Source organism: Dama dama, chromosome 2, assembly GCF_033118175.1.
Source record: "Dama dama isolate Ldn47 chromosome 2, ASM3311817v1, whole genome shotgun sequence".
Classification (NCBI taxonomy): domain Eukaryota; kingdom Metazoa; phylum Chordata; class Mammalia; order Artiodactyla; family Cervidae; genus Dama; species Dama dama.
In genome coordinates this window covers 23,409,844-23,434,691 of record NC_083682.1, presented here as the reverse complement: position 1 = coordinate 23,434,691, position 24,848 = coordinate 23,409,844, and the positions used below count along the sequence as shown (strand labels likewise).

At 37.3% G+C, this 24,848-nt stretch overlaps 3 protein-coding genes across 3 annotated transcripts; 2 read left to right on the top strand and 1 right to left on the bottom strand.

Moving 5' to 3' along the window:
• Positions 1 to 7,495: 7,495 nt before the first annotated feature.
• On the bottom strand, positions 7,496 to 8,437 carry LOC133066742 (olfactory receptor 8B8-like). Its single transcript, XM_061158115.1, has one exon. The coding sequence runs from the start codon at positions 8,429 to 8,431 to the stop codon at positions 7,496 to 7,498; it is 936 nt and encodes a 311-aa protein (XP_061014098.1). The 5' UTR covers positions 8,432 to 8,437.
• A 6,820-nt stretch (positions 8,438 to 15,257) lies between these two features.
• LOC133066736 (olfactory receptor 8B3-like) lies at positions 15,258 to 15,992 on the top strand. The gene has a single exon (XM_061158100.1). It carries the CDS (start codon positions 15,258 to 15,260, stop codon positions 15,990 to 15,992), a length of 735 nt encoding a protein of 244 aa, XP_061014083.1.
• A 7,527-nt stretch (positions 15,993 to 23,519) lies between these two features.
• Positions 23,520 to 24,458, top strand: LOC133066727 (olfactory receptor 8B3-like). The gene has a single exon (XM_061158087.1). It carries the CDS (start codon positions 23,532 to 23,534, stop codon positions 24,456 to 24,458), a length of 927 nt encoding a protein of 308 aa, XP_061014070.1. The 5' UTR covers positions 23,520 to 23,531.
• The last annotated feature ends 390 nt before the right edge of the window (positions 24,459 to 24,848 follow it).

The following is a 24,848-nucleotide window of genomic DNA, read 5'->3' as shown; positions in this document are numbered from 1 at the left end:
CCAATCCCAGCATCACTTCGAACTTTGTCTCTGCTGAGAAGTTGATATCCACTCACCTTAAGATATTTATTTCCTTTCAAAGACTGGATCTTGATGTTGTTTGCAGATATTGAGACGGAGCTTAGAAATATACAACTGCTAATTCCCAAAGGTCTACAAATGCCTCAAGATTTGGTCTTATGTGCATTAGGCAATCAATGGAAAAAAAAAAAAAAAACAAATTAGGTCTCAAAAAGATCACCCAAGGGACTAGTCTCTGTTAGTAAAATGCAGTAATGATATATACACTGTCTTCTATAAAACTGTAGAATTTACAAACTGTTTCACCAAACATTCTTCCTAGCAAAATTTTTTTGTCTGAATCTCTACTCCAGTTGTTCTCAGACAGTCCCAAAGAGATGTGCTGTCTGGGAAAGCTTTTGAATTTTTTCTATTTAATAGTCCATCTGTTTTCTGTCATAAAATTAATTAAGGGAACATAGGGTCTCAAATATAGTTGCTTCTGGAACAAATCTAATTCTTTTGTGCAATGAATGATTTCAATATTTTAGTTACTTTGGGCCACCAGGTAACATCTCAATCAATCAAAGTATTTCTGTAGCATAGGAGCAAAAGTAAATTTCTGATGCTTCCAAACAGGCTGAAAGTGAAAGTCTCTCAGCCAGGTCTGACTCTTGCAACACATGGACTCTATACAGTCCATGGAATTTCCTGGGCTGGAATACTGGAGTGGGTAGCCGTTCCCTTCTCTAGGGGATCTTCCCAACCCAGAGATTGAACCCAGGTTTCCCGCATTGCAGGCAGATTCTTTATCAGCTGAGCCACCAGGGAAGCCCTTGAACAGGTTAGGTTGCCTTATTAATTGTACTTTCTTAAACTATCATCTTTTGGTGAGATCTCAATGTTGTTAACAATTTGAGGGATTTATCCCTCTAGTTCTTCTCCACAAAAATATTCACATAAATTAAAGGTCATCTATTCTTGAAGTCATGTTAGAATTTATATGTAAATCTAAAGTTATGACCAACCTAGATAGCATATTGAAAAGCAGAGACATTACTTTGTCAACAAAGGTCCGTCTAGTCAAGGCCGTGGTTTCTCCAGTGGTCATGTACGGATGTGAGAGTTGGACTATTAAGAAAGCTGAGTGCCAAAGAATTGATGCTTTTGAACTGTGGTGTTGGAGAAGACTCTTGAGAGTCCCATGGAGACCCAACCAGTCCATCCTAAAGGAGATCAGTCCTGAGTAGTCACTGGAAGGACTGATGCTGAAGTTGAAACTCCAATACTTTGGCCACCTGATGCAAAGAGCTGACTCATCTGAAAAGACCCTGATGCTGGGGAAGATTGAGGGCAGGAGGAGATGGGGACGACAGAGGATGAGATGGTTGTATGGCATCACTGACTCAAAGGACATGGGTTTCAATGGACTCCAGGAGTTGGTGACAGACAGGGAGGCCTGGCATGCTGCAATCCATGGGGTCACAAATAGTCGGATACAACTGTGTGACTGAACAACAAATGAAAAAAGAGAAGGTAAATGTTCTTCCCAATCAGGTAAAGCCTAGAGAAAGGCAAAGTGATTGCACTAATGCTCCTACTCCATATGGAGGGAAACTCCAAGAGCAGAGTATAAGTATCCCCTTAATCCTCTGCTCTTGGAGTGCAAGTAGCCCCTCTATACTCCACAACAATTTTTACAGATTAATATTCTACTAATAAAAATTGCTGAGGCTCTAATGTGTCTATTTTTTGTATGTTCTACTTCCCACTCATACTGGATCATCCCCTTTTCTGTTTAAGCATTTAATTTTCCCTGAGAAAATCCCCTGCAGGCTGACATATGAGAAATTTCCACTCAGAGAAGTTTTGCATATTTTTCAGTCATCCCAGTATTATTATCTAAGATGAAGCAACAAATGAATTCAAAGAAGGGGAAGACATAAAGCAAATATACAAAGTTAAGAGATAGTTGGAATATTTGGGGGGAAAGTGGTTTTTTTGTGGGGAGGGGCTAGAAGGAGGCAGTATACCAAGAGAAAATGCTGGAGCTGTGATAGAGGCCAAATTATGAAAGACAGTATTGTTATGGTATTTACTTTGAAGTTATTTTTAATCTTTTCCATATTGTCTTATTCTGATAATTTAATGTAGCCTACAAATCTCTACATGGTACACTAGTTAATCTGCTTTTGTACAGATATGACAGATTTAGTCAAAATAAATACAATATAAATATTGTGGATGGATAAATTTAGAAGTATTGGGACTTCTGAGATAGGTTTTCAAAATAATTTTCTTTTACCCAATGGAATACATCAACAGCATATTTTTAAATCAACCAGCTACCTTAGCCCTAGAGATATATTCTCAGAAATTGCTACTAATGTTAATAAAACATCTCTTACCATTCTAACACTCTTTAATTTCTTTCAGCTTTTTCATTTACCCTCAGTAAAATTCCTTGCTTTCTATTCCACTGCACAATTTCTCTTGGGAATGAGAAAAGTAAAAAACAATCTCTAAGACAAATATACACCTAATTCATTGTCAAAGCAAAGTGGAATTGTTTGTTGTCAGAAATTAACAAATACTTTCATATATCTTATTTATGCCTTAAAATATGAAACCACAGCCACTTTAAAAATGATTTCAATGAATTCATGCTCTAAAACCACAGAAATAAAATATATATGTATGATTTATATTGACTTTCTGAAATTTTTAAATAAAAAAATCACTAAGATTAGATGCAAAGAGAGGCACTGCAGCATTTGGAAGCATTTTAATTATCTCAAAATTTTATATTAAGCAATATCTTCTTCATACTGAATGGTTGAAACACCAGCTTTTATGTTTTGGAAGCAAAAAGTACTATAATTTATTTTACATTGCAATATTAAGAGTATACAACGCTGAATGATTTCCAAACAAAAATTGTGTCAAACACCAAGAATACAAAGATTTTAAAAAAAAAAGAGTCTGAGTTTTATAGGATTTCATAATCTATTACGGGTAGCAGAGAGTAATTCTTTTTCAAGATTAACTGTGTCGAGTAGTATAATAGGATTAACAAAGAATACTTAAAACTATGAAGAAAAGACTAATGCTGGAGAAGTTGATACAAACCAAACAGGGCAGCATTCACCATAGTACCTATTTTCAGCACACATCTACACTGACTGCCATTTTATATTTTTTCATCTAATAATTTCTAAAGACTAATAGAAGTTGACAAAAATTTTGCATGTGTTAATAAAATCAGGAAAGAATGAAAGCAGTAAATCACAAAAGCTCTTGTTCATTGCTTTTGTTTTTGTGAACAAATTTGAAACTGTGTCTGTGGCATATGAATTCTATTACTGACACCAAGGACATACTCAGCACTAAGTCCTCAACTTATTAGACATACTGCTTTAGTGTGTAGATAGATATTTTGTGATATTATTCTATTAATTTATTACAGAATCTGCAATATTTGCCCCAGAGGTAGATATCATTCCACATAGCAAAGACAGAGTAATAGTACTTTCTCTATTTTCCTTTATGTTGCAATTACATAATTACAATTGTAAAAGTTAAGAGGAGAAGGGAGAGGAAATGCTGAGAAACCTCAGAAAGAGAGAAGAAAGAAAGAAAAGAAAGCAAAAAAAAGGAAGGAAAGGAGGATGAAAGGAAGGAAAAGACTCTGAATCAAAGTAGAAAATATATTCCATTTCCATTTGATTAATGTGAAGATCCAGCCATGAAGAAACCCAAACGAAATCAGCAGAACAATACAGTCCTCCAAATTCCTCACACAAATTCTGTTGCTGCCAAGTTCTTCTTAGGGTTTTCTTCGTAGAAAATTGACATCATTATTGCTTAGACTATAGGTAATGGAGTTCAAGATGGGCCCAACATTTGTATGAAAAACTGAGATCACATTTCCCCAACCCATAGACTCTTCATTAGAAGCTGAGCTGTACATGAATGCTATTGCCCAGAAGAAAAGTGAAACAGTCATTATATGGGAATCTTGGGTGCTGAAGTACTGAATCAGAGCTTTAGCTCTGCTCTCTGTGGAGCTGACGGAGATAATACTGGAGATGATAAAAGTATAAGTGAAAGTAGTGCTGGTGTGAACCAAAATGTTCATCCTATTAGAAGACAAACCACAAGCTCACTGTTGCAAGTACTGGTGCAGGAAAGCTGAAGCACAAGAAGTATATTGCAAAGATGGTATATTGACAATATACCAGTATATTGACAATACTGGCATCACGAAAGTTCGGTCTCGCCATACAAAGAGTGCGGGTTCCTGTTCCCCTTGACAATTTCCTGTATATTTTATTGTACAATTTGATGTATATGATATCAGATGCAAGATCTAGCTATTTTGTAGAAATGGGGCCCACTAGAGTATCTAATTCAGCATATAGCAAAAGGTGAAAGTTGGTATCCTTTATTCTCTATTTTTATATTTACAGAAGTTTTCACTAAGTTTTTGAAAAAGTTTTTCTTATAGTTTCTTTTTCTGCACTCACCCTGAGATTGGAATACTCACATGGGTAATCTATGAATTTGTTCTACTCCCTCCCTGTCCTCCACTCCTTACTCATCTGCAATCAGACTTTCACTTCTATCATTTCCATAATATTATCCTCCAGAGTTTATAGATTCCCAATGCAAAAGCCATCTAAACTCTCTATAGCACTGAATGCTACTGACTCCTCTTTCCTTCTTGAAATTGTGAATTAACTTTCTTGATACCATGAAATTGCTTATTATTAAAGTTTATATGTGCCCACATATCTCCTTGTCAAGAGACAATTTTATAATCACAGAACATTAGAAATGGAAAGCTCCGAATCACCAGTTAACCAAACAGGAAGATAATCATTTGAAAATAATTTTAAAAGAGCATATTCTTGAGTCCTGATCTGAGATGTATTCCAACACAGTAGGTCTTGAAATGGAAAAGAAGGTAATAATATGAATTATTATTCTGAATGATTCTAACACATATCCAAGTTAAGAATGATTAATTCAGTTCAATCTTATTAGTGTATAAGTCAAGAAACTGAGAGACAGTGATTGCAAGATTTTTTTAATGAATAGAACACATGTTATCATACAGCCAAGTCTCTTATTTTTCACATTATTAAACTAAGGTTCTAAAAATGAAATGATACTGCTATATAGGGTCAAATCCAGGACTATACCTCATTTACTGTAGCTTGAATCCCAAGCAAATAAGTAACAACCTTTACAAAAATCCTTTTAAATTGGTACTATTATTTTTCTAATTTTGGAAATGAGGAAACAGCTATTCTTAAATGTCAAATAACTTTTTCAGAGTCGTATATTTCACAAATGGCAGAACTGAAATTTAAACCCAAGTAGTAAAAATTTAAACCAGAAACTGTGAGCTCGCTCACCCTAGTGGGCTTCTAGGAGTCTGTCCAACTCTTGATTCTTAAATCACTTCTTGACTCTTAAATACACTCAACAATCTACATAAAAATAAATCCATTTTTGTTTTCCATCTCTGTGCATTAAGAAAAGCACCGTGGGAACAAACTGGTAAAAAAAATCATTCTAGGAGGGAGAAGTGGTAATAATTCTTAGAATGACTCACCTTCTCCCCAAATATCTCTTCTCTATGACTAAAAGTTTAAAACATAAATATTGAGCCTTTACTAAACACCCAACACTTTGTTAAGCCCTAGAGATATAACCAAGAAGATACCCAAGGTGCCTTCCCTCACAGGGAAGACAGATAATCAGATGATTAGAAAAGCATGTGAAAATTGCTCTCATTACTTCATGTCAGGCCTGACTGCTACACTCTGGGAAATTAAAAAAAAAGAGCACCTAAACTTTGCAAGGTGCGTTAGACAGGTTTCCATTCAACTGACACCTAAACATCAACAGAAAACAAGGTGGGTTCTAAATAGATAATAAAAGCATGCTAGAAAAAGGAAAGCAAATAGAATATAACCAGGAGGAAGTCTCATTGTTCAGTGAGCAAAATGAGTTTTCATGGAAAGGCAGAAAAATGAAAATAAGAGAAACCCTCTGTGTACTCTATAAGTTATCATGTGATTCTCTTCCCACTTTTGAAAATCCAAGTTGAATAAGTAAACAGATGTTTTACCTAACTTATTCCCTTGTATTGAACTAAATATTTTCCTGCAAATAAATAACTTAAATTTTTCTTATAATTAAATACATAGAGTGACATTGAATATTTAAGAAGGAAATAAATTTCAGTAGAGTGGAATATGTGCCAGGAGAGGGTAAGCATATACCTGAAGGTCATCTACCCATCTTTCTGTCCAGGAAAGACCTCCTGGAGTTCTGGATAACCTAATACCTGAAGGATAGACAGGCTGCATAAGACAAAGGACTCTTTCTTTGTACATGAAGGTGTTCCAGACTAAGAGAAGAGCTTATAGAAAAGTAATGCAAAGGAACAAGTGTTTATTTAATTTGGGAAAGTTCAGTATAACTTTTGCAGAGTACTGGGAAGAAGCAGGGAGTAAGGAGTTGTAGCAACAGAAGATCAGACTGGAGAGGTGAACAGGGTTCAGACAGAAAGATCCTTGCTTGTTCTACTGTGGAACTTTGGTTTTACCTTGAAAGAAATTCCAGTGAAGAGAGTAAACCAAGGTAAATGTGATTTTATTTGAAGTATGGAAGGAGCATTCCGGTTGCAGTGTGGAGAATGAATTTTAAGGGGAAAGACAAGAAAGGGAGAAGACATTTGGAAGACTGGTGTCTCAATGAGAAAGGATGAGAAATGTTCATAAGAACAAGAATTGTTAGCAGTTGGTAAATTGGGTGTGGAGGATAAGTAAAGAGAGGGGGGTCATGGAAGATACCAATTTGGGATTTGAGCAAATAAGTAGATGGCACCATTCACAGTGACAGAGATCAAAAGAAGAGAAGAGAGCTTGGTAGGCTTGGTGATGTTTCTGTGATTAAGTTGATTCTTACAAGTTAAGTTCAGATGCCTATAGAGCATTCAAACAGAGATATCAGGAAGTTAAACATAGGTTTAAAGTTCAAATGTGAACTTCACATTTGAAGTTCACATTGTTTTCTGTGTAGAAATTTTCCATAATCAGAACATTCTTATCAACTATGAACTAGTCAACTTACTTTAAAAAGGTGTGAATATTCTTTCTGATTTTTGAGAGGAAAGCACTGGGAGGGAAGATAGAAATAGAGGAAGAAGAGAAAGGAGGCAGGAATAAATTTCACAGCTGTGAGACCCCCAATTCTTTGCTACAAATATTAAGTTGCATCAGTTTCTTCCCAATAACCCTATAAAGTAACAGGATACCCGTATTTTGCAGAGTATTAAACCCAAACCTTCTAAATCAAAGTCTTTCTATTACACAGACTTTCTATTATACCTAACTTCGTCCTGTGTGAAAGAACTCTATATAGAAAAAAATTATTTTGAAAGAAAGGTGTATTCTATTATCATAATTAATACTGTTCCAGTTTAGAAAGATATGTTTCTACTCAAGGTTTTCTTCAGGGCGACCTTAACCTCCTTGTTTCTGAAGCTGTAGATCAGAGGATTAAGCATGGGCACCAAAATAGTATAGAATATGGTGGACACTTTCTTCTGGTTCATGGACAAAACTGAAGAAGGATGAAGATACATGAATGCCCCTGATCCAAAGAAAACAGAGACAACAATTATATGTGAGCTACAAGTACTGAAGGCTTTGGATCTTCCTTCTGTGGAACTGATGCGGAGGATACTGGAGAGGATAAAAACATATGAGACAATGACAGTGAGTCCAGGCACAGCAACATCAAAGCCAACGATGATGAGAACCACCAGTTCATTGATGTGAGTGCTGGTGCAGGAGAGCTCCAGGAGGGGGAGGATGTCACACATGTAGTGGTTGATGGTGTTGGCATCACAGAAGGTCAACCTCAACATGCATCCTGTGTGGGCCCAGGCAGCAATAAAGGCTCCCAAATACACAATCACAGCCATTAAAGAACAGACCTGAGTGGACATGGTGACCTTATACAGCAGGGGCTTGCAGATGGCCACATAGCGATCATAGGCCATCACTGTCAGTACATAGCACTCTGCATTGACAAAGAAGCAGTAGAAAAACAGCTGAGTCATGCACCCTGCATAGGAGATTGTGTTCCTCTTTGACACAAAGTTTACCAACAGTTTGGGGGTGATGACAGAAGAGTAACAGAGATCAATACAGGATAAATTAAAGAGGAAGTAGTACATTGGAGTGTGGAGCTGAGAAGTCAGTCTAATTAGAGTGACTAAGCCCAGGTTTCCTGCCACGGTGATGATGTAAATTCCCAAGAAGAGGAAGAACAGGGGCACCTGGATCTCCAGATGTTTAGTTAAACCCACAAGAATAAACTCAGTGACCAATGAGCTGTTTCCAACATCCATTCTCTTCCAGTGGGATCTGAAAGATAAGAGAATAGGGTCATATTTGAGGCAGAACTCAGATTCCCCATGCAATCCCATGGCCAGTCCATTCAGGACCAAGAACCCAAAGACTCTGCTGAGGCTTAACTATTTTACAGAAATAAATTATAAATAAATGCATCTGGCTCTGCTCATACTGAGAAAGGCGAGTGCTGAGGGGGCATCAGCATAGTAATACTGGGAGAATGTAAGAGTTCAAGAGAATGTAAGAAGAGCAAGCATTTCTCACCTTTTCTCCCCTCAATTTGTCACTAACAGTTTTTATTCCTTCACCTGCTTAAGTTTGTATTTGTTAATATTTACTTACCACAATTCATCTACCCTGTGCTAGCTACCAATGCAGACTGGACATTGTGTAGGGGGCGATCATAATCACAAGTCCAAAGCAGAGTTGGGGAAACAGACTCAGAGAGAAACTTTTGGCTTCTCAAGCATACACAAGGAAGTCATTAAGTCAGGCCTAGAACCTGGGTCTCCTGCATAAGAAATTCCCTAAAGAGTACAAGGCTTAGAAACACTGCAAACCCACTGATCTCAGCACTACCTTTAATTTCTAATTTCCTCGCCCACAGACCCGTTAGTTGTGGGCCAGACGTTATCTCAGGGCCAGAATTGGGGGAAGCAGAAAAATCTGTTACTTTCCAATGGCGATGGTTTGTGAAAGACATAATAAACAAAAAGGATTCAATGCTCAATCTTGTTTTTCTACAGGCATCAGAACTGTCTTTGTGGTTCCCCCTCCACCATGGCTCTCCAAAGAGGAAGAGCTCTTCTGCTGCAAGAGGCAGCAGAACTGAACTCACCCCGTCTCCTCCATCCCTGTGGAGGGGCTCAGAGCATTTATAAGTCTCAGCATTTCTTTTGCTCTGAGAGTCAGTCAGATGAAGATAATGATTTTTAATTAAGGTTTTGCCCAGAGGTGATCATTAAACCACAAAAAGGAATCCAAACAGCACTCTTGGTTTTCAACATAATAATATGTATTTTATTCTGAGATTCAAGATCTCAGGGATTTGATAAAGAGATTTTCTCAGGAGCCTCTGCATAGCACAAATCCTCAAGGAAATACAGACTTAGGAAATTGTTTATATAGTATGAAGATAATTTAATAATTTAACCCTGGTGTCTTTGGAAGCTCAATATTTTACTCAAAATTTCACATTAGGGATTTCCTCTTCCCTTGTCTTACTTCTAGTGTTTCTTTGACTTTGGGGTACTATTGCTAACACATAGCTAATGAAGTTTTTAAACCTATAAAAATATGACATGCACACCTTCCTACCCATACATGTTTTAACATTATGGCATAAGTGACCATATGATGCATATTTTATATTTTTAAAGCATATGATTTCCTTTTCCTTAGCACTCTCATTCCTATATGATCTCTTATCCATCCATCAGTAACCCTCAATTATCCATGATTATAACCAAGAACACCTACTCACTGATATAAAAAATAATTACAACTATGAAGACTTTACAATTGATTACAAACTTCATATTTTTGACCCTTTGCTTTTTTCATCTAACAGAATTATACTAAAACATCTCTAAAAGTCTATGTTGTGGATATGTTCTAATACATCAAACCACTCCCCTTTGATAGAGATCTATAATTTCTATCCAACAGCTATATTAAAATATTCAACATTGTACATATACTTGATATTCCAGTACTTTTATTTTAATGGGATAATTTCCCAGAATGTCTCCCATGGGCTCCCTCCTCAAATTTGATTCATCAGCTAGAGTGGCTCACAGAATACAGGAAAAGTTTACTTATAGTTACCAGCTTATTATAAAATGATCTGATATAAGATACAGATGAACATCTGGATAGAAGAGATGAATAGGGCAAGGTCTGCAGAAAGAGTGTGGAGCTTCCATGCCCTTCTCAGGTACACAGCTCTCCCAGCATCTCCACACTTTCACCAACCCAGAAGCTCATGGAATCCCATCAATTTGAGGTTTAATGGAGGCTTCATTGCACAGGCATGATTGATCAAATCATTGGCCATTGGTGATTGAACCCAATCTTCAGCCCCTCTCCCCTCCATGGAATTCTAGAAGTTCTAGGAAGAGACTGGAAGCTCCAACCCCCTAATAATAAGGTTGGTTCTTCTGGCAACCAGTCAGCATCCTTAGATGAGGCCCCAAAGTCACCTCATTAACATTACCAAGTACACCTTGATCTTTCTCATGCTTTGGTTTCCAAGGGTTTTAGGAGCTCTGTGCCACTAATGGGGTAGGAGGCTGAATATCTTCAATCCATTTTATATTATTATTAATTTGACAATAATAGATATTAGTCTAATGTTTGTCACCATCATTAAATGATATATTTCTCTGATCTACTATTAGTCTCCTGGTTTGCTTAAGGTATCTCTTCCCAAACAAGAGTTTTAAACATCATGCAATAAAATATGACTATTTTTAATACATTCATAATTACACTATATATCACAGATCTGATACAACCACCTAAATTTGAGAAAATGTTATTTCTTACTTTTATTACTACAAAGTAAGTCCTCCTGACTAAATCCTTGATTCATCCATTGCTTCATACAGTATATTCCCAACACAACAACCAAGATCATCTTTTTAAAGCATGTCACTGTGTTATAAATTCCTGTATTCAATTTCACTCAAAGTACCAAGTTTTACAATGGCCTGCAGAAACCAATATGTTACATCTCAGTGCTTATCATCATCTCTTTCCCTCACTCCTGTCAGTAAATAAAACCATTATGCTTTTTTCAAACATGCCAAAAGTATCACCTTAGATCCAGCAACCCCACTCCTGGGCATATATCCAGTCAAAACTACAATTACAAAAGTTACATGTACTCCTATATTCAAAGCAACAATATTCACAATAGCCATGATATGAAAACAATATAAATGTTCATTGACAGGTGATTGAATAAAGATGTGGTACATATATTGATTGTAATTTCGGTAAATTCTTTGGCAATGCCAAAGAATGCTCAAACTCCCTCTCAGTCACACTCATATCACACGCTAGCAAAGTAATGCTCAAAATTCTCTAAGCCAGGCTTCAGCAATATGTGAACCATGAACTTCCAGATGTTCAAGCTGGTTTTAGAAAAGGCAGAGGAACCAGAGATCAAATTGCCAACATCTGCTGGATTATCAAAACAGCAAGAGAGTTTCAGAAAAACATATATTTCTGCTTTATTGACTATGCCAAAACCTTTGACTGTGTGGATCACAATAAGCTGTGGAAAATTCTGAAAGAGATGGGAATACCAGACCACCTGACCTGCCTCTTGAGAAACATATATGCAGGTCAGGAAGCAACAGTTAGAACTGGACATGGAGCAACAGACTGGTTCCAAATAGGAAAAGGTGTACATCAAGGCTCTATATTGTCACCCTGCTTATTTAACTTATATGCAGAGAACACCATGCAAAATGCTGGGCTGGATGAAGTACAAGCTGAAATCAAGATTGCCAGGAGAAATATCAATAACCTCAGATATGCAGATGACACCACCCTTATGGCAGAAAATGAAGAAGAACTAAAAGCCTCTTGAGGAAAGTGAAAGAGGAGAGTGAAAAAGTTGACTTAAAGCTCTACATTCAGAAGACTAAGATCATGGCACTAGGCCCCATCACTTCATGGCAAATAGATGGGAAAACAGTGGAAACAGTGACAGACTTTATTTTGGGGGGCTCCAAAATCACTGCAGGTGGTGACTGCAGCCTTGAAATTAAAAGACACTTACTCCTTGGAAGGAAAGTTATGACCAACCTAGACAGCATATTAAAACGCAGAGACATTACTTTGCCAACAAAGGCCTGTCTAGTCAAGACTATGGTTTTTCCAGTAGTCATGTATGGATGTGAGAGTTGGACTATAAAGAGGGTTGAGCATAGAAGAATTGAAGCTTTTGAACTGTGGTGTTGAAGAAGACTCTTGAGAGTCCCTTGGACAGCAAGGAGATCCAACCAGTACATCCTAAAGGAGATCAGTCCTGGGTGTTCATTGGAAGTACTGATGTTGAAGCTGAAACTCCAATACTTTGGCCACCTGATGCAAAGAGCTGACTCATTTGAAAAGACCCTGATGCTGGGAAAGATTGAAGGCAGGAGGAGAAGGGGACAAAAGAGGGTGAGATGGCTGGATAGCATCCCCGACTCAATGGACATGAGTTTGTGTAGGCTCCAGGAGTTGGTGTTGGACAGGGAGGCCTGGCGTGCTGCAGCTCATGGGGTGGCAAAGAGTCAGACACGACTGTGACTGAGCTGAACTGAATCTCCTCTGAAGGGTTACATATTATGAACTGAACAGCACTGAAAAGCTTGCTTTTCTGTATTTTTAGATGTTCAACATTGACTTACAATTTTTAACCCCTTGCTATTTCCTTGATTTATCATTTTCATGGCACTCAAACCATATCCCTTGATCTCAATATCAACATATATTATTTTCACATGCCAAGGCCTATATTTAAAAAATAGTTGACCCAGTTGGAAATTTTTTTCATTTACATCTTACCCGTTTGAAAAAAATGTCTCTTCCCTTTTCAGAAAAACGTGTATCTAAAGAAGTAAATAATAATTACACTACTTGGGAACCCTTGTAAGCATACAGAGGTGCAGCCACTCTGTTTTGTATTTTAGCATTAATTGACGTGCCAAAAATATGTTAAAGTTGGTCACAAGATTTCCATTTGAAAAGCCTCAAAATTTGATTTGTTTCATTTTTAGAAAAAATAAACTTTCGGCCAAATTAGATTTCATTCTATCAGAATATTGTGGATAAAATAATATAGAAGTTTAAATAACACTTAAAATTTACATTTAGCAATGGATTAAGGAATCAAGTTAATTAGCACTTCTTGTTAGCAACCAAAGCTCTGTGTGTCAGTTTGGACCTCACTAAAAGGAGGGGAATCGAATTAGGATGCTTACATGTATAATATGAAACATATTGCTGCAAAACTTGAATATTGCACCATTTAAAAAATTTCAGATAAAAAAACAAAGACAGCTGGAAGTAAGACTCTTACAGAAATATGTCCACTTAGGAAATGGGCATAGAGAGGGAATCAAGCAGTGTCCTAGCTTTCCCTTCAGAGGTGAAGATAATGAAGAGATGAGAATTAACTTTGGATCTACCTGAGGGAGGCACAGTCCCCGGAGTAAAGCAAAAATGATAAAAAGAATAGGTCCATAAGAACTAAAGAACTAAAGACAGATCACACACAGGGATCTATAATTTCCTTATTCCATTTATATATATATATATACATATATATATTTATATATGTATTTATATATGTATATATGCATATATATGTATGTATACATACATGAATACATGTATGTATATATGTATATACATATATATATGTATATAATCTACACCTCAGGGAAGAGACTTAGAAAGCTTCTACCCAGTTTTTATCCAACAGCATTACATCATTATATTCACACTAATTCTTTCTGTGTATAATTACTAGCAAGTGTGATAATTAAAGCCTTTTACTTTTTTTACTGCTTGAAAGGACAATATAATCATAAATTACACTAGATCATAAAACATTTCCTAAGCATATGTCTAGATTATCTCCTCTTAGAATCAAGGAAATCAAGCCCAAAGAATCTGAAATTACATTTCCAATATCAACAGAGTGACAATCAATGATAAGGGAACCAGCTCTGTGGTTTTCTGAACTAAGAAGGGTGAGTTTCTGAATTCAACTTATATACGTAATTTAATTTACAATATTTATTCCTTGTTTTGAGATGAAAGTTGGGGAACCTAATACATGCCTAATCTTTCTCATTTTGTATAGTTCTGAGACTCAAGTGATCCCAGGGGATCTATTGGAGAGGGATCTGAGAATGTCCCAAAACATGAGTGGGCTCAAAACATATCAGTCACAAAGTTTCCTCTAAGAGGATAAAGCTCTCACTCTTTAACCTTTATGGCTTTTACTTTGTGACAAGGGAAGTTACTTAATTCTCATAGACCATTTTCTTAGATTAGAAACAGAATTCTTGGTTCTGACCACATGAAGTCTAATGTGTATTAGAAGCCAGCTCCTAGTTGCTAGGGTCACTGCTTGCAGTTCTACTGATGAGGGAAGAGCTCAAGTGAATGAGGAAATGTTGAGATGAGGGTAGAATCGATAGTGTCTGAATCCAACCCTCTTCTCTCTTCATTTTCTCAGCTGGTATGTTTGCATATGGTAGCACTGGCCTTTCCTCTGTAAGCTGTTTGTGATATCCTTTACTGTATTTAGCTTAAAAAAGCTGAATACACATCACTGTATCATGATAAAGGTAAAGGCAGATTGTATGGGACTAGGTTGGGATAGCATCAGGCATCCACACTGTTTGTACCCTTTAGTGCTGATCTTTCCTGGTGGCTCGGTGCTAAGACTCCATCTTCTAATGCAGGAGATGCATGTTCAATCCCTGGGTCAGGAAGATCCCCCGGAAAAGGAAATGGCAACCCACTCTAGTATTCTTGCCTGGGAAATCCCATGGACATGGAGCCAGTTCATGGAGTCACAAAAGGGTCAGACATGACTTAAAAACTCAACAACAGCAAAAATACTCTTTTGTAGGATGAGACACTGTGGGAAGAGCTGAGTTGTTCTCTAATGGAACACTTTCCTCCTGTATCCACAGATTCCCTTAGAGAAGAATGGCTCCTGGAAATGTCTCTTTTGTGACCAAATTCATTCTGTTGGAATTAACAGATTGACATGATTTCCAACTCCCTCTGTTCTTCCTGTTCCTAGGAATGTACATGGTCATTGTGCTGGGAAATTTGGGACTGATAATGATAATTGCACTGAATTCACACGTACACACTCCCATGTACTTTTTCCTCTTTAACTTTTCCTTCATAGACCTCTTCTATTCTTCTGTATATGCACCCAACATGCTGATTAACTTTATATCAAAGAAGAATATCATTTCTTATATGGGATGCAAGACTCAGCTCTACTCTTTCAGTTTTTTCATCATTACTGAATGCTATCTGCTGACATCAATGGCCTATGACTGCTATGTGGCCATCTGTAAACCACTCTTGTATAATGTTGTCATGTCCCCTAAAGTGTGTTCCAGCCTTATGCTTGTTTCCTACTTGATGGCATTTTCTGGTGTCATGGTTCACACTGCATGCATGCTGAGACTGGCCTTCTGTGATACAAACAACATCAACCATTATTTCTGTGATGTCTTTCCTCTGCTCAAGCTCTCCTGCACAGGTAGCCACATCAGTGAGCTGGTAGTTTTCATTGTGGTGGGCATCGACATCATTGTGCCCAGTCCCACCATCTTAGTCTCTTATGATCTCATCCTCACTGACATCTTCCACATCAGCTCCATAGAAGGCAGCTCCAAAACCTTCAGTACCTGCTATCCCCACATCATTGCTGTTTTTCTCTTCTTTGGATCATGTACATTTATGTATCTCAAACCTTCATCTACTGGGCCTATGGATGAAAGAAGTCTCTTCTGTCTTTTATAGCAGTGTGTTGCCATGATGAACCCTTTAATCTACAGCTTGAGAAATAAAGATGTGAAAGTTGCTCTGAGAAAATCTCTGAGTAGGAGAGAATTTTGAATTGATAGAATATCTCTCTGTGCAGTTGGTCACAGGGCAAAAAGGTTCTGTGTTTAATCATAATAATTTGTTGACAATCTTTTTGTTTCTTTTCTTTTTTTTTTTTTCATGTATTTTTATTAGTTGGAGGCCAACCATTTCACAACATTGCAGTGGGTTTTGTCATACATTGACATGAATCAGCCATGGAGTTACATGTATTCCCCATCCCGATCCCCCCTCCCACCTCCCTCTCCACCCGATTCCTCTGGGTCTTCCCAGTGTACCAGGCCCAGGCACTTGTCTCATGCATCCCACCTGGGCTGGTGATCTGTTTCACTATAGATAATGTTTTGTTTCTTTTCAACCAGGTAGAAGGAAATCTGAGTCATCTCTCAATTTATTTCCACTCTGTGTAGAGCCAGACTTCTCTCTTACTTAACTATTTGCTGAATTTCTCACCGTCTCCCATTTATTAATACTAATTAGAAAAAAAAAATTACCTCTTGCTTTTTTTTCTCAGTTTGAGCATATTTCCCCTCTGGAAATAGAAAACTGCTCTATAGTTGATAAAACAGGGAACATTAAGGTGACATAGTGTCATTGGGGATGTCTTATCTGCCATTTGCCATTGGAAGTATGAATCAGACAATTTTTTCTCTTGCTATCTTTTCAATCTTCCTTGAGGAAGAATGTATCTCCTTAAATGCCTGAAATGGAAGGTTCCATAATGACTGCTCAGTATAAAACACTTTACTTCTCTGAACATTACACATTATATTTTCTTGGAAAAAAAATTTTTTTAGTTTGCACATCCAGTCCTGCACATAACATATTGTTAAAATATATTACCTGGATATGAGAGCTAAGTTCAGAGTAGTACTTTATTTCTAATTTATGTCATTGTTTTTGTTTCAGTAAACATAGAAAGGAGAAAATACTCTAATTTGAAAGTTGACTTTCAAACTTTGTCTTTGCGTGGTATGTGACTTTTTCTCAGGGTGAGTATCAGAAAAGTTTACGGCAGTATCAAAAAAGTTTTTTGGATATGTCTCCTCAGCCTAAGAAATAAAAGTAAAATTAAGCAAAAGGGTCTGCATCAAACTGAAAAGACATTGTGCAGCACAAGAAACTTAGCAAAATGAAAAATCAGTCTAGTGAATGGGAGAAGATATTTTGAAAACACTATGTCTGAAAACAGGCTAATATCCAAAATCTAAAAATAACCTGTATTACTCAGCATCTAGAAAACAAAGAACCCAATTTAAAAATGGGCAGAGGTGTTGTTTTCAAAGACATATGGATGACTACCAGACCCATGAAATGATGCTCAGCTTCACTTATCTTCAGAGAAATACAAATCAAATCCAAGGAGATACCTCATTACTGTCAGAATGGCAAACAAAAAGGCAATAAGCAAAAACTGTTGGTAAAGATGCATGGAAAAGGAAATCCTCATGCCCTGTTAGTGGCATGTAAACACAATGGAAAACAGTATGAAGGTTCCTCAAAAATTAAAAATAGAACTACTATACAGTCCAGACACTCCACACCTGAGTATTTACCTAAAGGAAACAAAATCACTAATTCAAAACTATATATACACCCTGAAGTTCACTGAAGCATTATTGACCAAGATATGTATGCCTAAAGACTCAATGATATAATAGACAATTGGATAAAGGAGATGTGGTATATATTTATACAATGGAATACTTCTCATACATAAAAAAGAATGAAATCTTGCTATCTGAGACAACATAAATGAACTTAGAGAATGTTAAGTGAAATAAGTCAGATAGAGAAAGACGAATACTATATGATTTCACTTATATTTGGAATCTACAAAACAGAAAAAAATAAACAACATAGGCAAGCAGAAACTGTTATAGATACAGAGAATAAACAGATTGTTGCCAGAGGGAAGGAAGAGAGGGCAGGAGAGAAGTTGGTGAGAGACTTTAAGAGGTATAATTTTCCAGTTACAAAATAAACAAGTGATAGGCATGAACAGTGTGGGGAATATAGTTGATTATTATGTAATATCTTTGAAAGGTGAAAGCTGGTAACAAGACTTATTGATGTTAATTTCAAAATGTATAGAAATAGCAAATCAGCTTATTACCCATTAGGCACTAATATAATGTTGTTGGTAATTTATACCTTAAAAGCAAACAAACTAACAAATTTATAGAAAAATAGATCAGATTTATGGTTACCAAAGGCAGGGAGCTGGAGAGAAGGGGAAGTGGATAAAGATAGGACAAATATCCAGTTCTAAGATAAATAAGTACTAGATGTAATATAAAATATGATAAATATAAATAACACTGCTATATGTTTTCTATGAAAGTTGTTAAGAGAGGAAATCCTTAGAGCTCTCATTACAAAGAAAAAGGATACTTTTTTCCCTTTTATTTTGTATCCATAGCAGATGATGGATGTTCTTATTGTGGTTATTACTTCATGATGCATGTAAATCAAATCATTATATTATACACTTTAAACTTACACAAAGCTATATGAAAAAAAAAGTGAAAGTGTTATTCTATCAGTAGTGTCCTACTCTTTGTGATCCCATAGACTGTAGCCCAGAAACTCCATGGAATTCTCCAGACACACTGCAGTGGGTAGCCTTTCCCTTATCCAGGGGATCTTTCCATTCCAGGGATTGAACCCAGGTCTCCTGCACTGCAAGCAGATTTTTCAGCCTCTAAGCCATCAGGGAAGCAGATTATATTTCAAAACCAGAAGAAATGTTTAAAATGGAAAAAAAATTCCATGTGTTTGGATTTGAATGTATTCTGGATACTAGGTACTTATCAGACATATTATTTACAAGTTTTTCTTCCATTCTGTTAGTCTTCTATTCATTCTCTTGATGATATCTTTGAAACCTCAAAAGTTTTTAATTTCATGATGTTCAGCATCCACTTTTTCTTTTTTCATTTGTCCTTTATTAGTCATATCTAAGAACCATTGTCCATCCCAAAGTCAAAAAGATTTACTCTAATGTTTTCTTCCAGGAGTTTAATAATATTACCTTTCATATTTAGATATAAGGTTTATTATGAATTAACTTTCTTACTTTGCAGAGTGCTCCAAATTCATTCTTTCAAAATGGACTTAATTATTCTAGTAGGTTTTGTTGAAAAGAATTCTCTCTCTACCACATTATCTTGGCATCCCTGTTGAAAACCAAGTGAGCATAAATGGAATGGCTTATTTTCAGATTCCCTGAGATATATATATATATATACATATATATATATATGTTTTCCCCCTCACATGTGTGTATGTAAATGCAGCAAATTCGTATCTATGCTCTAACCATTCATTTTCTTTCACTTCATTTCTCTAATATGTTTGCATCACTATTTTAAAATATGTTTATTTAAAATAGTTTTATTTCCATTGATTAAAAACAAAGATGGGCATGGTGTTATAATATTTTCAAACTACAGTTTTCATCATTTGTGACCATCGTGAACAATAAGACAGAGGATAGAGAGGTAAAGGGAAGAACTTTTACTCTTTTTCTCTCCTGAACTCATTTCTGGAAAAGCTGCTTCCCTTACCTATTAATATTCCACATAGAACTAAAAGCCTTCTTCCAAGGAGATAAGAGGAAGTGTAAGTAGAGGGAAAAATAATTACCAATATGTACTCCATCAGTTCAGTTCAGTTGTTCAGTCATATCTGATTCTTTGCGACTCCATTGACTGCAGCACGCCAGGCCTCCCTGTCCATCACCAAATTCCAGAATTTACTCATACTCATGTCCATTGAGTCAGTGATGCCATCTAACCATCTCATCCTCTGTCGTCCCCTTCTCCTCCCACCTTCAATCTTTCCCAGCATCAGGGCCTTTTCTAGTGAGTCAGTTCTTCGCATCAAGTGGCCAAAGTACTAGAGTTTCACTTCAGCAACAGTCCTTCCAAAGAATATTCAGGACTGACTTCCTTTAGGATGAGTGGGTTGGATCTCCTTGCAGTCCAAGGGACTCTCAAGAGTCTTCTCCAACACCACCGTTCAAAACCAACTATTCTTCAGCACTCAGCTTTCTTTACAGTCCAACTCTCACATCCATACATGACTACTGGAAAAACCATAACCTTGACTAGACAGACTTTTGTTGGCAAAGTAACATCTCTGTTTTTTAATATGCTGTCTAGGTTGGTCATAACTTTTCTTCCAAGGAGTAAGCATCTTTTAGTTTCATGTCTATGATCACCATCTGCAGTGACTTTGGAGCCCCCAAAAATAAAATCTGTCACTGTTTCCACTGTTTCACCATTTATTTGCCATGAAGTGATGGGACCAGATGCCCCTGATCTTAGTTTTCTGAACGTTGAGCCTCAGGTCAACTTTTTCATCCTCCTGTTTCACTTTCAAGAGGTTCTTTAAGTTCTTCTTCACTTTCTGCCATAAGGGTGATGTCATCTGCACATCTCAGGTTGTTGATATTTCTCCCAGCAATCTTGATTCCAGCCTGTGCTTCATTCATCCAGCCCAGTGTTTCTCATGATGTACTCTGCATATAAGTTAAATAAGCAGGGTGACAATATACAGCCTTGATGTACTCCTTTCCCAGTCTGTTGTTACATGTCCATTTCTAACTGTTGCTTCCTGACCTGCATACAGGTTTCTCAAAAGGCAGGTCAGATAGCCTGGTATTCCGATCTCTTTAAGAATTTTCCACACTTTGTGGTGATCCACACAGTCAAAGGCTTTGGCATAGTCAATAAAGAAGAAATAGACATTTTTCTGGAACTCTCTTGCTTTTTTGATAATCCAATGGATGTTGGCAATTTGATCTCTGCTTCCTCTGCCTTTTCTAAAACCAGCTTGAACATCTGGAAGTTCACATTTCACATAAAGTTGAAGTCCCATTGTGTTGTTTTTCTCTATTTCTTTGCACTGATCACTGAGGAAGGCTTTCTTGTCTCTCCTTGCTATTCTTTGGAACTCTGCATTCAAATGGGTATAGCTTTCCTTTTATCCTTTGTTTTTCGCTTCTCTTCTTTTCTCAGCTATTTGTAAGGCCCCCTCAGGTAGCCATTTTGCTTTTTTGCATTTCTTTTTCTTGGCGATGGTCTTGATCCCTGTCTCCTGGACAATGTCATGAACCTCCATTCGTAGCTTTTTGGGCCCTCTGTCTATCAGATCTAATCCCTTGAATCTATTTCTCACTTCCACTGTATAATCATAAGGGATTTGACTTAGGTCATTCCTGAATGGTCTAGTGGTTTTAAAGCTGGTCACAAGTCTTCCATTTGAGAAGCTTCAAAATGGAAGTTAAATTTGCTTCATTTTTAAATAAGGTAAATTTTCTTTCATATTAGATTTCATTCTCTCAGAATATTGTAGAAAAAATGACTGAGCAATGAAACAGTGCAACTGTTAAAGTTTATGTTGGAAGAAGGAAAGCAAGATTCACAGCAGTCTAACTCCATAGTCCCTAGTGTTTTCCATAATGAGAAGAAACTGATAACTTCAGTTACTGAATTTTTATAGAAAGTGACCCAACAGGGAAATCAGGAAGAAATTTCAGGTGTGTGTTAAAGTTATAAACTGTAAAGGTATAAAATATAGAAGGGACATCTGTGCTGTATGCTTAGTCATGTCCAACTCTTGTGACCCCATAGGCTGTAGCCTGCCAGGCTCCTCTGTCCACGGGATTTTCCAGGCAAGAACACTGGAGTGAGTTGTCATTCCCTTCTCCAGGGTCTCCTGCATTGCAGGCAGACTCTTTACCAACTGAGCTATGAGGGAAGCCCCCATAGAAGGGACACAGAGTATTGCAAATTATTTCAGTGATTTCCCACAGAGAGAACAACGTAAATAAGTTATTTCAACATTTGAAAACATTTAGATAAAGAAATAAGGAATCTTGAAAGTAGGACCCTTCGGGAAAACACAATCATTTAAGAAATGGACATAAAGAGGGAATGAAGCAATGCAGTAGCTTTCCCTTTGGATGCGAAGATAATGAGGAGACAGGAATTTACTTTGATCCACCTGAGGGATGTTCAGTCCCTAGAGTAAAGTGAAAATGGTTAAAAGAGTGAGTTCCTAAGGAACTAAAGACAGATCATGAACCATTTATAAAGTTTCCTTCTTTTTTTTTTCCATAAGATCTTCTCCCTGGGGAATTGTTGGAGCAAACCTCCAGTCTGTTTTTAACTATGTGCATTACATCATTACGCTCATATTAAATCTTCTGTGTCTAATCAAGTTGCGAGTGTGGTAATAAAAGGCTTTATTTTCCTCTACCTCTTGAGGGGACTGAAAATAACTAGAAATTACAGTAGTTCATAAAGTTTTTGAGAGCATATGTCAATGCTGTCTCATTTTATCAAAGAAATCAAGCCTCAAGAACCTGAAATTACTTTTCCACTACCAACAAGGTGAAGACTAATGATAAGGGAGCCAACCCCGAGGTTTTCTGCCCTAAGGAGGGTGAGTTTCTGAATTCATCTTACATGCTGAATTCAATTTACAATACTTATTCCTTGTTTTGAGGTGAAAATTCAGGGTCCATTGTTTCTCATTTTTGTATAGTTCTGGCAGTCAAGTGAAGCTAGTGGATGAATCTGTAGGAGAGGGATCAGAGACTGTTCAGAGATACAAGGGGGCTCAAAGGACATGTCAGTCAGGAAGTTTCCTCTAAGTAGGTGTAACTCTCACTCTTCTAATGTTATGTCTTTTAACTCTGTGAAAAGTGGGGTAACAACTCTTATAGATTTTGGTCCCCTCATCTTGGATTAGAAAACATATTTTTGATTTGGACCACATCACAGCTAATCTGCATCAGAAGCCAGCGTCAGGTTGCTAGGATCACTGCCTCCAGTTGTAGTGGTGAGGGAAGAGTTCAAGTGAGGAAATGTTGAAATGAGAGTGGAACAATTGTATTCTAATCCATTCCTCTTCCCCTTGGACTATCCAGCAGGTATGCTTGCATATGGCGGGACTGGCCTGCCCTCTGTAGGCTGTTTGTGATGTACTTTGCTATATTTAACTTGTAACAGCTCTAATAAAGGGCAAGTCTACATCACTCTGTATTGTAATAATGGAAAGTCAGATTCTATGGGGCTAGGTTGGGACAGTGTCAGGCATTCCCATTGTATACTATTTTGGGCTGGGCTTCCCTGGGACTCAGTGGTAAAGAACCCTCCTGCTAATGCAGGATATGTGGTTTGATTCCTCGGTTGGGAAGAACCTCTGGTAAAAGAAATGGCAATCCACTCCAGTATTCTTGCATGGGAAATTCCATGGGAAATTCCATGGACACAGGAACTTTGAGGGCTACAATCCATGGTGTCACAAAACAGTTGGATGCAACTTAGTGACTAAACAAGAAAAACAACTGAGTTCTTTTGTAGGATGAGACACTGTGGAAGAGCTGGGTTGTTCTCTAATGGAACCCTTTTCTCCCGTATACACAGATTACCTCAGAGAAGAATGGCTCCTGGAAATGACTCTTTTGTGACTGAATTCATTCTGTTGGGATTAACAGACCGACCTGATCTCCAACTCCCTCTGTTCTTCCTGTTCCTAGGAATGTACATGGTCACTGTGCTGGGAAATTTGGGACTGATAATCCTAATTGCACTGAATTCACATCTGCACACTCCCATGTACTTTTTCCTCTTTAACTTGTCCTTCATAGATCTCTGTTATTCTTCTGTGTTTACACCCAGAATGATGGTTAACTTCACATCAAAGAAGAATATTATCTCTTACATGGGGTGCATGACTCAGCTCTACTTCTTCTGTTTTTTTGTCATTTCTGAATGCTATGTGCTGACATCAATGGCCTATGACCGCTATGTGGCCATCTGTAGCCCACTCTTGTATAATGCTGCCATGTCCCCTAAAGTGTGTTTCAGCCTTATGCTTGCTTCCTACTTGATGGCATTTTCTGGTGCCATGGCTCACACTGGATGCATGCTGAGACTGACCTTCTGTGATGCAAACACCATCAACCATTATTTCTGTGATGTCCACCCTTTGCTCCAGCTCTCCTGCACAAGTACCCATGTCAATGAGCTTGTAGTTTTCATTGTGGTGGGCATCAACATCATTGTGCCCAGTCTCACCATATTTGTCTCTTATGGTCTCATCCTCACCAACATCCTCCAAATCAAGTCCACAGAGGGCAAGTCCAAAGCCTTTAGCACTTGTACTTCCCACATAATTGCTGTTTCTCTGTTCTTTGGATCAATGTCATTCATGTATCTCAAACCATCTTCTGCTGGTTCTATGGATACGGAAAAAATCTCTTCTGTCTTTTACACCAATGTGGTTGCTATGATGAACCCCTTAATCTATAGTTTGAGAAACAAAGATGTGAAAACTGCTCTGAGAAAAACCCTGAGTAGGAGATAATTTTGAATAGAGTATCTCTCTCTGTGAAGTTGGTCAAGGGCTGAAAGTTTCTGTGTTTCATCATAGTAACTTTGTTGACTATGTTATTTCTTTTTCACCATATGGAAGGATATCTGAGTCACCTCACAATTTATTTCCACTTTTTAGAATTGGTCTCTCGTTTCTTACCACTAGCACAATTTCCTTTTCTCACTTTCTCCCATTTATTAATACTCTTCAGAAAAATTTATTAAATCTGTTTTTTCTATCAGTTTGAACTTTTTTCCCTGTTGAAATAGAAGACTTGTCTACTGATGATCAAATCGGGGAAAATTAGTTTGATGTTGTGTCTTTACGGTTGTCTTATCTGCCATCTGCCACTGGAAGCATGAATCAATGTTTCTCTTCTTT